At 40.2% G+C, this 12,010-nt stretch overlaps 3 protein-coding genes across 3 annotated transcripts; 2 read left to right on the top strand and 1 right to left on the bottom strand.

Moving 5' to 3' along the window:
• Positions 1–1,299, bottom strand: MELLADRAFT_60479 (uncharacterized protein; the record flags this gene model as incomplete). Its single annotated transcript, XM_007406296.1, has 4 exons — positions 1–637; positions 698–953; positions 1,037–1,062; positions 1,292–1,299. The coding sequence occupies 4 exons, from the start codon at positions 1,297–1,299 to the stop codon at positions 1–3; spliced, it is 927 nt and encodes a 308-aa protein (XP_007406358.1).
• Positions 1,300–4,112: 2,813 nt separating this feature from the next.
• On the top strand, positions 4,113–6,097 carry MELLADRAFT_33909 (uncharacterized protein; the record flags this gene model as incomplete). The annotated part of the gene is made up of 9 exons (XM_007406627.1): positions 4,113–4,388; positions 4,476–4,545; positions 4,628–4,741; positions 4,842–4,930; positions 5,008–5,101; positions 5,187–5,231; positions 5,318–5,426; positions 5,496–5,645; positions 5,734–6,097. 9 exons carry the CDS (start codon positions 4,113–4,115, stop codon positions 6,095–6,097), a joined length of 1,311 nt encoding a protein of 436 aa, XP_007406689.1.
• A 1,581-nt stretch (positions 6,098–7,678) lies between these two features.
• Positions 7,679–10,248, top strand: MELLADRAFT_71039 (uncharacterized protein; the record flags this gene model as incomplete). The annotated part of the gene is made up of 10 exons (XM_007406628.1): positions 7,679–7,813; positions 7,887–8,424; positions 8,495–8,533; positions 8,604–8,687; positions 8,755–8,920; positions 9,006–9,183; positions 9,274–9,300; positions 9,379–9,457; positions 9,532–9,697; positions 9,778–10,248. 9 exons carry the CDS (start codon positions 7,927–7,929, stop codon positions 9,897–9,899), a joined length of 1,359 nt encoding a protein of 452 aa, XP_007406690.1.
• Positions 10,249–12,010: the final 1,762 nt, after the last annotated feature.

Raw genomic sequence — 12,010 nt, 5'->3', positions numbered from 1 at the left:
TCAATTAAAATCATTCCACTTAAATTGGTTCCAATACGATTGAATATGTCCAGTAAATCTTGACAATATTCCTTCAGGTGGGGGTGGTTCAACCAATGCAATGATGGCCGTCTCAAAACTCATTCGTGTAGATGGTTGAACTTGGTTTTGATCTCCTTGAAGAGTAAAGGAAGCATGCGGAATATTGATCCCGTGACCATCATGAGCCCTAGCATCGTGTTGCATAAATACCCAAACTTCGTGTGGTTCTTGTTCGCGTAGATAAACCCATCTTTGACCTTTCCTATACCTCCATGCCTGAAGTCCATTTTCAGTATCTGTTGGTCCAATTTTCCACTTCATAGCATCATCTTCCAAGAGTGAATCCCATTTACAAAACCCAAGAGGATTGTCTTGAACAGTATGAATAGGTCTCCAAACATTTAGGATCATGACACCTTTACCTCCCAGTTTTTCTGCAATTTCAATGTCCGTCGGATCCTTCGACTCCATAAAGACTTCTTGTAATGCTTCTTTCACAACTTTGGCCCCTTCTGGTGATAGATCAGAGTGAATTACTGGAACTGGTCTTATTGAGTCATCTGAAGTGTGATCTCTAAAAAAAGCTGCATAGGAGAATGCAGTTTTTGCTCTTGTCCTACAGATTTCAAAGTCAATGAGCCCCTGTTTTTCTGTTTGTAAGCAGAGATCTCCTTACAGCTCTTTGACGAGTTCAACGGAGTCTTCCTCCAGGGCATCACGATGCTCATCCGATAATTCGCGCATTTTTTCGATTCCTGTAACATGCCTTTCGGAGACATAGGTAAATCCATCTGTTTTCAAATCCGGGACTTCTCCTAAAGCTCGAAGGTCATGAAGAGGCACTTGTTGGGGATTCGAGTCATCGATTTCAAAGGTCTGTTTGGCTTCATTCCCTACGTAATGGTAAACCTCGCCCAAAACTGTTCCAGGACCTAATCAACATCCAAGTGAACCCGAGTTTGGGTTAGTATTGAATAATCATCTGAAGCTGTGGGAAAAGTGAATGTATACGTACTTGTTAATTCTCGTTTAGAAAAGCTCCTGCATTTTGTTACATCATTATGCAAGAGGACGAAAAAGATAAATTTTCGTAAAGAAGATGAATACATTCAAAAACAATAGTTCGGAAAGAATATGCTTGTGATAAAAATGCCCCTTCGCTAGGATAAATTTGGGGATGACTTCAACACCACTGATACATACAAGATGAAATTTCCCTCGGATCATCCTTTCATCTATAGTGAGACATTGATTCAATTGCTGTGTAAACCTGGTCATGTTGAGACCTTAGTCTCGGATTGGTAGAATTGTTCTGGATTCTAGAATGTGAAGTTTAAGGAAGTGTGGTTCTTTGGTTTTCAGCTAGATTAAGAGTGTGTCAGGTTTGGACGAATGTATTCTCCGGGAGGGAATCTTGCTATTTAGTATCAGTTCTGATTCAAGAGATGTACGGAAAAACGCCCGCCCAGTCCTGCACTCGCGCGGCCTCAGGAACCCATAAACCACAAGTGGAACTGAAGCCTTTTCCATACTGGCGACAATTAAATTTGATAGGACTTTATGGTCACAATCAAGCTTGTGCGATCTTCAAGTTGCAGATTGTAATTAAGATTATCTTACTGATCATACATATACTGCGTGTGAGGTGAAGAAATATCACATGAGATCATAGGTTTGACAGATGAAGGAAGATCGCAAAACAAATCGAAGCGATTGACATCACCAATGCCCCCAGACAACAAAATTTGAAAGGGTTAAAAGTTCAAGGAGGGCTTCAATTTTTGTAATATCAACATCTGTTCTAGTTTGCTTATTTCAAAAATAATTGAAGTTGTCTAGCGAATCGTGACATTGTTCCTTCAGGTGGCGATGAGTCAACGATTGCAATTATGGCCGTCACATGGAACATTGATCCTGTGCGCATCAGGTTCCCAAACATTGTGTTGCATCAATACATAAACCTCGTCAGGCTGTTGATAACCCAAGAAAACCCATTCTTAGCCTTTTCTATACCTCCATGCCTGAACTGCATTTCCGGTATCCGTTGGCACGATGTTTCAATGCGCCACATCTTCTTCCAAGAGTGAATCCCATTTGCAAATAACAAGACAATTGTCTCAAACAGCGTGAAAGGGTTGCCAGACGTTTACAATCACAATGTCTTTACCTGCCAGCTTCAGGTGCTCTCGAAATTCGACCTCACTTGGATCCTCTGACGTCGAAAGATATTCTTCTACATACCTCTTCGTATATTTGGCCCCTTCCGGTGACATGCAGAGTGAATAAATGAGATTGGTCTTGCTGAGTACGGTGACTGGTGATCTCTAAAAAAAAGGTGCATAGGAGAATGCTAAATTTGGATCCTGCCCAGCAGATTGAAAGCTTTGTTCTGTTTGAAGAAAATTTGCTTCCTTACAACTCTTTCACTATTTCAACCGCGTCTTTGTCCAAGGCATCGCAGTGCTCTTGAGATAATTCCATCAATTCTTTGATTCCTGCCATACACCTTTGTGGAACATACATAAATCCATCTGTTTGCAAATTCGGTACTTCTTTTGTAGTTCGAAGGTCGCGTTGACTTCAAATTAAATCATGTTCAGGCTAGTATTGAATAGCCATCCGAAGTCTTGGAAAAGAAGATGAATGCATTAAAAAAATCAATCAATTCAGAAAGAATATCGCTCTCGCTTCGCCGAAAGAAAGGGGAAAGAATCCAACACCGATCATACGGAAAATTCTTTGGATCGTCATTTTATTTACAGTGATGCATCTTCCTGATTCCCTCTTGCAACCCAGGTCATACTGAGACCGACCTTGAATCAGTCTCAAGTGGGATGTTGCTCTACATGCTGGTGAAGTGTAGGAACGTGCAGCTCTTTGGTTTGGACTTGAATGAGGAGTGTTTCAGGCATGGTGTGGAGAACAAGTTTTCGGGACGGAATCGTGCTTCAACTCTTTGAGCTTATAAAACTCTGCACCAGCATAATCTTTATTATCAAACACTCGTCTGAGATACACATTTATGAGTATTTTGTGGTGAAGTCTGATTAGCGAAAAGCGAAAATGTTCCGATGAAGAAGGCAACCATATTGACATACATCTACAACAGAGGGCCTTCCTTGGGTCGACTGCCCTTGCCGTATGAGGGTCCCGCGCTTGATGAAGCTTGTGTTAATTAGCTAGGCCGACTCTGGGTTGCATATGGTCTCATCTACTCCGTCAGAATAAGAAACTGACTGGTGGACATTTTATTTCAATCACCCTTTCCAATTGGTACCAACAAGTTTTAGAACTTGAAAAAACATGGAAAGCGGTTTCTCCATCAAAATGCTTATAAGTAATCAGCACATCACGATTACAGATCCTTGTGGCTTGAAAGATGACAGGCATCAAGAAGTTAGAACCTGTTAGAATCACACCGTAGAATCATTTCTTCACCATGCAACAAACCCTCGGTGCCACAACTGGGGACCCAAAAAAACCTGAGGTGTAAAATCGAGCTAACGCCAAAAGCTTGACCTCTTCAAGGAGGCTTCTGCGATAGTCAAACTATGTTGTGTGTAGCTCACAAAACGTGTGACGATAGTTGACGATAGCTCTTAGATCACTAAGGGTACTCAAAGTAAGTATGTACGTGTACATACTTTTTGCTATATACTTTTTTTGGCGGGGAAGGCGAGGCCAAAAGTATATTTTTTTTCTTTGTCCCCGCCAAAAAAAGTATGTAGCGAAAAGTATGTAGCGCTACATACTTTGCTTTGAGTACCCTTACTGTTTATTATTGGGATCGAAGCTCTGAATAGTATGGGTGGCTTACTAAGCAAGGACTGAAATCAAGACTGATGACTGATGAGGTGCTGATGAGTTTGATATCAGATTATCAATCAAACTAAAGTGTGTAGGTATGTATGATAATGTATGATATGACGTCAGGTACGGAGATATCATCGAGAATCTTTAAACTTTTCACAATCACTATAAATCAACTCATTCGATCAATCAAAACATTCCAAAAGTTGAATTCATCCTTTCATTCATACGATCATCTGCGTCATCATCATCACATCTATAGAATCAAAACAAACACAGCCATGAGTAAGATTGATATTCTCGCAAAGCCAGTGACCTTCAAAGGTGGTCTATCTGCACCCAAGTCAGTACTCCGATTAAACTCATTTATTAGATCTTCATCATTCTTCTTACTGGTCATTCTTCTTCCCAATCTCAGTCGAGTGCTGAAAAGTGCCATGACCGAAAGGTTGTGCACTTATTCGGAGACTGACTTAGGTGAAAGAGGTAAACCTACACCTGAGTATCTCAGATTATATAAGCTTTGGGGTGAGGGCCAAATTGGGATCATCGTACTGGTATGTCAGCATGCCCTTTACTGGTTTGTATCACATATCACTGCTACCTGGAACTCAATTTGGGTTACTTTCTGGACCATCTCAAAGGGAAACATCCCGATTCACAGAGAAAACTTGGAAGCCAAAGGAAATGCAATCATCGACAAGGACTCCCCATGTTTGTGGTTGACCTTCGGAAACACTTTTCCACCTTCTTGTATTCTTCCTGACCATCGATCACGTGTGGTTACTTTATACAGGGGATCCCGTAGAGGCTTTCAAGCCTGTGATCGCGGCCGCCAAAGCTCACGGCTCTCTTGTCATTGGGCAACTAACGCACGGTGGGCGTCAAACAGCGACAGAAGTCAACCCTAGTCAGCACGTCGAAATCAGAGTCTACCCATACTCACTCAAGACTGATGAGCCCTGCTGACACTCGTTCTCTTCGCTCCAATCGTAATTGTCGCCCTGAAGACCCAGTATCATCTTCTGAGAGCAAATGTCCTGACAACTTCGGAATGACTTTCTCGAAGGCGAGGGCGCTCACTGTTGAAGAGATCAAGGTTAGGACTCCCTATCTTTGCTTTGCCTTCTGAGACAACGATTCCAACTGAGTTAAGTGGTGCCCTCCTTTTCTCAGGACCTTGTCGATCGTTGGGCATTCGGAGCTGAGGTTCTTTACAAAGCTGGAGCTCATGGTGCCCAACTTCATTGCGCACATGGATATCTGTTATGTATGCCTCCATGACCGATGATAATAAGTCATCACTCGTGTCTTTGTGGTTCAAAGCTCATCAGATAATTTGCCTTTTGAAATAGCCCAATTTCTTTCTCCGCATGTCAATCGCCGGACTGACGCATACGGTAAGCTGCACTGCTCTCATTGAAGTACATAAAGCTACATAAAGAATATGACTAACACGTGCGAAACGATTCGGATAACTCAACAGGAGGATCTTTCGAAAACCGAAGCCGAATTATTTTCGAGATCATCTCCGAGATCAAAAAGAGAGTGACTGACCCCAAGTTCATCGTATCGATCAAGTACAATTCTCATGAGTTGAGTGATTTTTTGTTTTGAACCGAGAAGTGGCTAGCAGTCTTCCTGATGAATGTATTCTCTTGAAGTTTTATTGAAGGTGGGTTTTCAGTTGAAGATAGTCAGAGGATGGCAAAGCAGATGGAAGCCGCAGGGGTGGAGTTGATTGAACTTTCCGGCGGTACCTATGAAAACCTACCTTTTGAGGAAAAGAAGGACAGTACCAAACGCCGTGAAGGGTAAGTTTTGAATCTCAATTTAATTTGGCATCTCCACATTTCTTCAAGTAGAAAGCTCATTTTCATCTTACATCTTCTTGCTTACCAGGTTCTTTATCGAGTTTGCGGAGAGACTTAGACCTCATTTGACCGGAGAATCTGTCCTAGCCGTCACTGGAGGCTTTCGAACTCTAGCCGGGATGACCGATGCCCTGTCTTCTTCTGATAGGATTTGCGATGTTGTTGGATTGGCTAGACCTCTTGTGCCTGAGCCACACCTGATTGCTGATATCATTTCAGGAAAGACTGACAAGGCCAAAGAAAACAAAATCCCGGCCGAGCTTCAGATCCCTGCTGCTTACGCAATCTTGAAGGAAATTGGTGATGGACTTCCCCCTGCAGACTTGAGTGATGACGATTCAGCAAGTCGAATTTCTGCACTGGTCAAGGGACTTCCTTACAAAATGAAATGATGGGAAGGGGTTTAAATCTTGTTCATGAACCAAGACACTCGTTTTACCTTGAACTCCACTTGTCCTAGAAGACATGATACTTTTGTAAATTTATTCTATCTTACACTCTCTGTTTTCATGTGTTTTTTCCAATGAGATTCTGCAGAGACCTTTCCAGCCCACCTTGATAGATGCACTCTACTTATCTACCTATCAATCCACTCCAATAGGCCTTCTCTTCCACATCAAGGAAACAAGCAATAAGTCATGAAGAGATCTGGGGAGCTGAATTGATTGGAATCAAAGATTTCGAGTCAACTGTCTTGACTTCTTGTGGTGTGGTCCCCATGCAGAGGGCCCTCATATCTCTTGCAAAACTGCCCAAGATATTATCCTGATTCTTCCCATGGTATGTCCAGTGATCTAGAAGTCCAGAATATACTGATAAGTTGCTTGCCTGAGGTATAATCAAATCATCATTTCCTTCACAAGCAGAAGTGAGCAAGTATTAGCCAGGATATTCTATTTAGGTGTGTAATGAAGTAGGAACTTGAAATGGGTAATGGAAGGTGGGTATACAAAGCCCAAGCAGTTGCGATGGTCATGAGTGGCACACAAATATTCTCTCCAATGAGTTTTTCATGTTGCTCTCTCAGCTCTCCAGGCTGTGATCATTTTAATGACTCCATGTAACGCACCCCTATGAAGGTTTTTGCAAACACCGCCCATCAACCCAAGGACACCATTCACAGGGAGCTTAGCTTACAAGAACCTGATGTAACAGTCTGGGGCCGTGCAGCCCCTGTACCATTCCTTCTTAACTCATGGTATTAGTAAGAAAGGCTACCACAGTATCCACCAAGTTGCCAACCCTTGTACGCTCTTGTTGTATTTTTTTTTGGTACGCCTCGAAGGTGGACTAGCAAACAGTTTCATTGGGTATTGTAGACAATGATGATTTCTTTATGTTTGCCTGGTCTGCTGTGAAACCAATTAGACCACAGTAGGTGGTGATTGGCAAAGCCCGAGAGCTTACAGATACAAGGAAGGAACCTGAGCAAACAATCAAGGAAAGTTGAAGGGGGATAAGTTGTTGGAAGATTGGATGAAATCTAGATCACAATTGATAACATAGCGGGGGTATACAATCGAGAACGTTATGATCAAGGTGAGAAGAATATGTATAAAAATCGGAGTTGTAAACTAATCACAAAATGTATTGCACATACCGACTCATCTTGGCTTTGATAGCTTTTGATAGAGATAGAGCGGGGCGGAGCTCTGGTAAGCTCTGGTCACTGATCAGTTGTGATAGGTGATCAATGTGAACAGCATTTGATGGGAAATTAATGTTGAAATCTGATTGGTGCTGATGGTTGAAAAAAGGAAAAAAACAGATTCTCGTTGTCCAGATATCCCGAAGACGGATTTACGAGATCCAGATCGCTTGACTCTGAGCAACTTGAACAAGTCTTTGACTCTCTTCACAGCACTTCGCATTGACCAAGAACTGAACTTACGCTTCTGTATTCCCGGTGCAGACTGTAGTAAGCACCGCCTGGGCAACAGCGAGCAACTTATTTCAAAAAGCTTGAATGATCAGAAGTTGCCCTTTCAAGATCACCTGACTGAATATCGAGTACCTCATCATCATCAGTTCAAAGTCAGTTGCACTCTAAGGTGCTTTAACCCTTAGTAATTTTTAACCATCAAAGTCAAAAGACCCTGCCTGCCCTGGTAAGATCTCTTATTCATCACTTTGGCTTAATACAAAGGAGTATGCAAACTAACATCATGAAGATTTGAAAAGTAAATCACTAATTAAATCTTTGTCAGACCAAAAGAAGAAGATGAAGTACGAGCAACGAACTGGTGAAGCCAATTATGATTATCCTTACTCACATCCTACACCTCAAACATCATTACCTAATCATTCGCAACCAGATTGTCAACACATCTTACCAATGACAAATGACCAAGAAGATGATACGAATAGGAACTTATCAGCTAAACTCAACACCAATCAATCTTCATTACCATCACCCACAGCAAATGTTAGCAGAAACTCATCAACAGAGGAAAATTCAAAAGAAGAATCTCAAAAACCAATTCGACCTAAACTCATCAATCCACATTCAACTTCTCAAACACTTTCAAATAGTTCTAATCGATTTCAACTTTATCATCATTCATCAACTTATCAACTCATATACAAATCTTTATTAATCTTTCTACTCTTTATTCAATCTTTCGTTTTGATTGGTTTCTTTGCTTCAGTTTATATCTCATTAGATGGTTTTATAAAAATTTCAGAAAGTGTTGAATATCGTACCATCTTAGCTTATCTCGTCAGTCTCTTTTGATTTCATTCACTTTGAACATTCATTCACTCTTCTTACATTCCGAACTACCTTCTAGCTCATCTTCATCATCGCCACCATCTTTTCCGTTTTTATTGTAAGTCGCGTGTCATATACATACTCGATTGTCAATTCACTCAAATCTCACATTCCTTTTTCATTTTGAGGCTATCGATTCACTTCTTAGTAAAAACGTCAATCAACTGATCGGATTATGTCTCTTCAACATAGCCATGAGTGTCTATGGAGCTGTTCGTAAACGATGCTTCACCTTTGATTTTCTGGCGAAATACCCTTCTAATCAATTGATTTATTCAGATTTTACCAAGACAGATCAATCATACCATTGAACCATTATCACCAGGAAGTCTATCTGCTGATCAATTACATTCAATCCAATGGAGAGTTATCGTTGTCCCTGCGATCTCTGGTTTCTGTTCAATCATCCTTTTCATGCTCACCTGGTATTTCTATCGCGAATTCGGTATGTATCATCGAATTTTTCGACACATAAGAGATCAGATCTCAACTGATTCATTCATCTTTCACAAACGCGTAAAAACTCACAGGGTGGTATATGTATAAACAACTTGGCGCAGATATCAAATTGAGGAAAGCATTGAGAATCAAGTATACATTTTACATGTTACAGAAATTCAACCTCTTCTTTCTCATTGGATTCTGTATACAAACTGTTCTTTACCATGGCTCCAATCCAACGGTACAGAATATCGTTTTACCATCAATGTGAGTGATGTTTTGATATATCACAATCGCAATGCTTGATTCATTGTCAAAAATTGAGTCTTTGATAACACTCGATCTGTATATCTCAAGTGCATTGCTAGTGAGCTGCTTCGTAGTGTAAGTTGATTACAAATCTCAAAGATCATCATGACCAGGTTCCCAAGCTGACAAATCTAATTCCTTCCTTCCTAAAAGCCTCCTTGCTTCCGTTGCGGTTGAGCGCGAGTTAAAGTGGATCATGGCACTTTATTATCTAGTGTGGACATTGGCCATGGTGAGCACTTCTCTTTGTCTATGAATTTTAAGCCGAAGAAATCTACTTACCCGGGTTTTTCCCCTCATGTTCAGACCTTTTTATGTTATGAAATTGCGAAGATCTACCCCAAAGCAACAGAGGCTCACATTCAACGTAGCTTTATCCTTTTTGCTTCCTTGACTTTTGTTATGTTGCTCTCCACCGGGGTCTTCTCTATCATTTGTTGCTGTAACTTTGGTATCGGCCTGAAGGAACGTCGTAAGCCAAACTTTTAACTCTTAACTTCCATTTTCCTACCATCATCTACAGGTGTTGATTTTCCTTTCCGAGGTTTGTAGGACTTCGATCTCCTTGGTCAGCGGCATTGCACAGCATGATGAGCAATGGAAAGGCCCAAGCTGATTCAAATAACCCTGACAATTGCCTTCACCCCGCAAATTCTCGTCCAATACTCGATTAAAAACCTGTATCATTCTGCCCGTGCTTTGTTTTTTGTGCAGTTAGAGGATATGATTAAGTCAATCTATATGTATGCACAAACATCCCTTTTTTTAATTTTGTTTGTTTAATTGTATCTCTTTCTGGACATTGGATTTGTTTGTGTACCTTTCTCTTTTTTTAAAAATACGAACTTAATGCCTGGCGCAGTGTAGTATTGCTTTTGTCCTGTCTCAACGCTTCTTTTTGATCTTGACACTTGTCAAGAAATTGATAACATTCATCGTCAGCAGTGTATATACCATACCTCAACCACAATCTTTAGAATCCAAACACGATCTTTGCAAGTGTACAACATCACAACTAGTCTGAATACTGCAGAGAAGCTTTTGGTACATGCTCTGGAGCCCAAGTCAGTAACCTGTTGTTTTGCATGTTAGAAAGGCTGAAGTCATTGCTGCTTTTGGTTTGAAAAACAAAATGGTTTGGGTATTTTACTGTCCCTCTGCCAAAACAGCCCTTTGGTCTACAGTCCAATATACTCAAATTGAAGCAAGAACTATAACTCTCAGAAGTGTCAATTCAAATACCCAAAGCCATTTGCCTCCATCTGCTTCTCCACTACAGGCATCATGGCTCTTTTTGCCACAACAGGCAGAGCTAAGCCTAGAGGGGCAAAAAGTTCACTCCTTTAAAAGGTGCCTGGTCATAAGCAAACTGGTTTGATCAGTCCCTATTTGGTAGCCACAGGATTGGGGGCATCGAAAATTCTTATTGAATCTCAGGTAGACCCAAGACAACTTTCAAAGATTTTGTGGAACCATTTTGAATGTGATTGTTCACATATTGAATGTGGTAATAGTAAATCAAGATATCAGAACTCCAGAATTGCAATTGTGAAAACAATGTCATCAGGTATGCACAAAGCTCCAAAAGACCAAGAAATGTAGCTCAAGAGGCATACTAGAAAGAGGAAGAGTGAAAATAAATTGATAACACCCATAGAACGTGGGTCTTTTTTGAATTTCCCTACTAAAAATGAACAAAAGATATTAGGATTCTGACTCAGGTTGTGTGCACACATGGTTTTGAAAAGACCAGACCTTGGAATATTTTGTGACCTAAGCTCATCAACTGGACTCCACTGTGTGCATCAGGTGAACATTTTTTCTCCAAACAGATGTCAACAATTTTCACAGAATAATCTAGAACAAAACAAGACCTATTCTAGTTCTCAATTTTGATTTGTTTTCAGACCAATGCACTTCAGAGAACATTCAGATATCTTTCCCACTGATCAACAAGACAAGAATCTGTTGATAAATTTCAACATTGGTAGTACTAGAACTTGGATCCTTTTTGGGAGAAGTGAATAAGATTTCATAGAGATCTGTACTACAGTATGTTTAGGCACTTTGGTTTAGGTAATGAAATAAGAAAGGCCAATTCTGAACTTAACAGAGATTTGAGCAACTATCTGAAACAAACTTTCCTTGGAAAAAGGATGTACCCATAACTTGAGATTTGAGAACCATAAAGCATATTTTTTGGTTATCGTTGTACTAGGTTGTGTGGTCTGGGACATAATTGAAGCTTTGTGATTTGGTTCATGTATTGGCATATGTAACTTGTAAAGGGATCAATGGGTATTCCTTCTGGGATTTTTTTTAATCTTGAATGATTTGTGTTTATGCAGTTTCAAATCAATTGAAGAAGTCCTCATGACTATCTACAGCAATTGTGATTTCATTCAGTATGTAATGGTGTGTTAAACTCTTTAGGTTTAGTGTGATTTGATAGGGAAAGCATCACTAGTGTTCCCTAATAGCCAAGTGAATCTTTTTTGATTCAAGATCAATAATGATGGTGAGGTTTAATAAACTCATCTTGACTTAAAAAATCCAATAAATCAACCTCTCAAAAACATTTCCTTTCATGCCAAAAAAAACCAATCCAATTGTAGGTTGTTCCATTAGTTCAAAGAAAAAAACAAGTTCGTTTTAATTTCTTTTGTAGAGAAAAATATTTCTATGAAACAAAAACCAACCCATGAAAAATTACATTTTTTTTTACTATCAATACAAATTCAAAACCAAGAAATAAGACACCCATCAATTTAGAAGAGAGAAATAT

The sequence above is a fragment of the Melampsora larici-populina genome (genome assembly GCF_000204055.1).
Source record: "Melampsora larici-populina 98AG31 unplaced genomic scaffold MELLAscaffold_6, whole genome shotgun sequence".
Lineage (NCBI taxonomy): Eukaryota > Fungi > Basidiomycota > Pucciniomycetes > Pucciniales > Melampsoraceae > Melampsora > Melampsora laricis-populina.
Note: the sequence above shows the minus strand (reverse complement) of the source record. Positions and strands in the feature narration are given on the sequence as shown.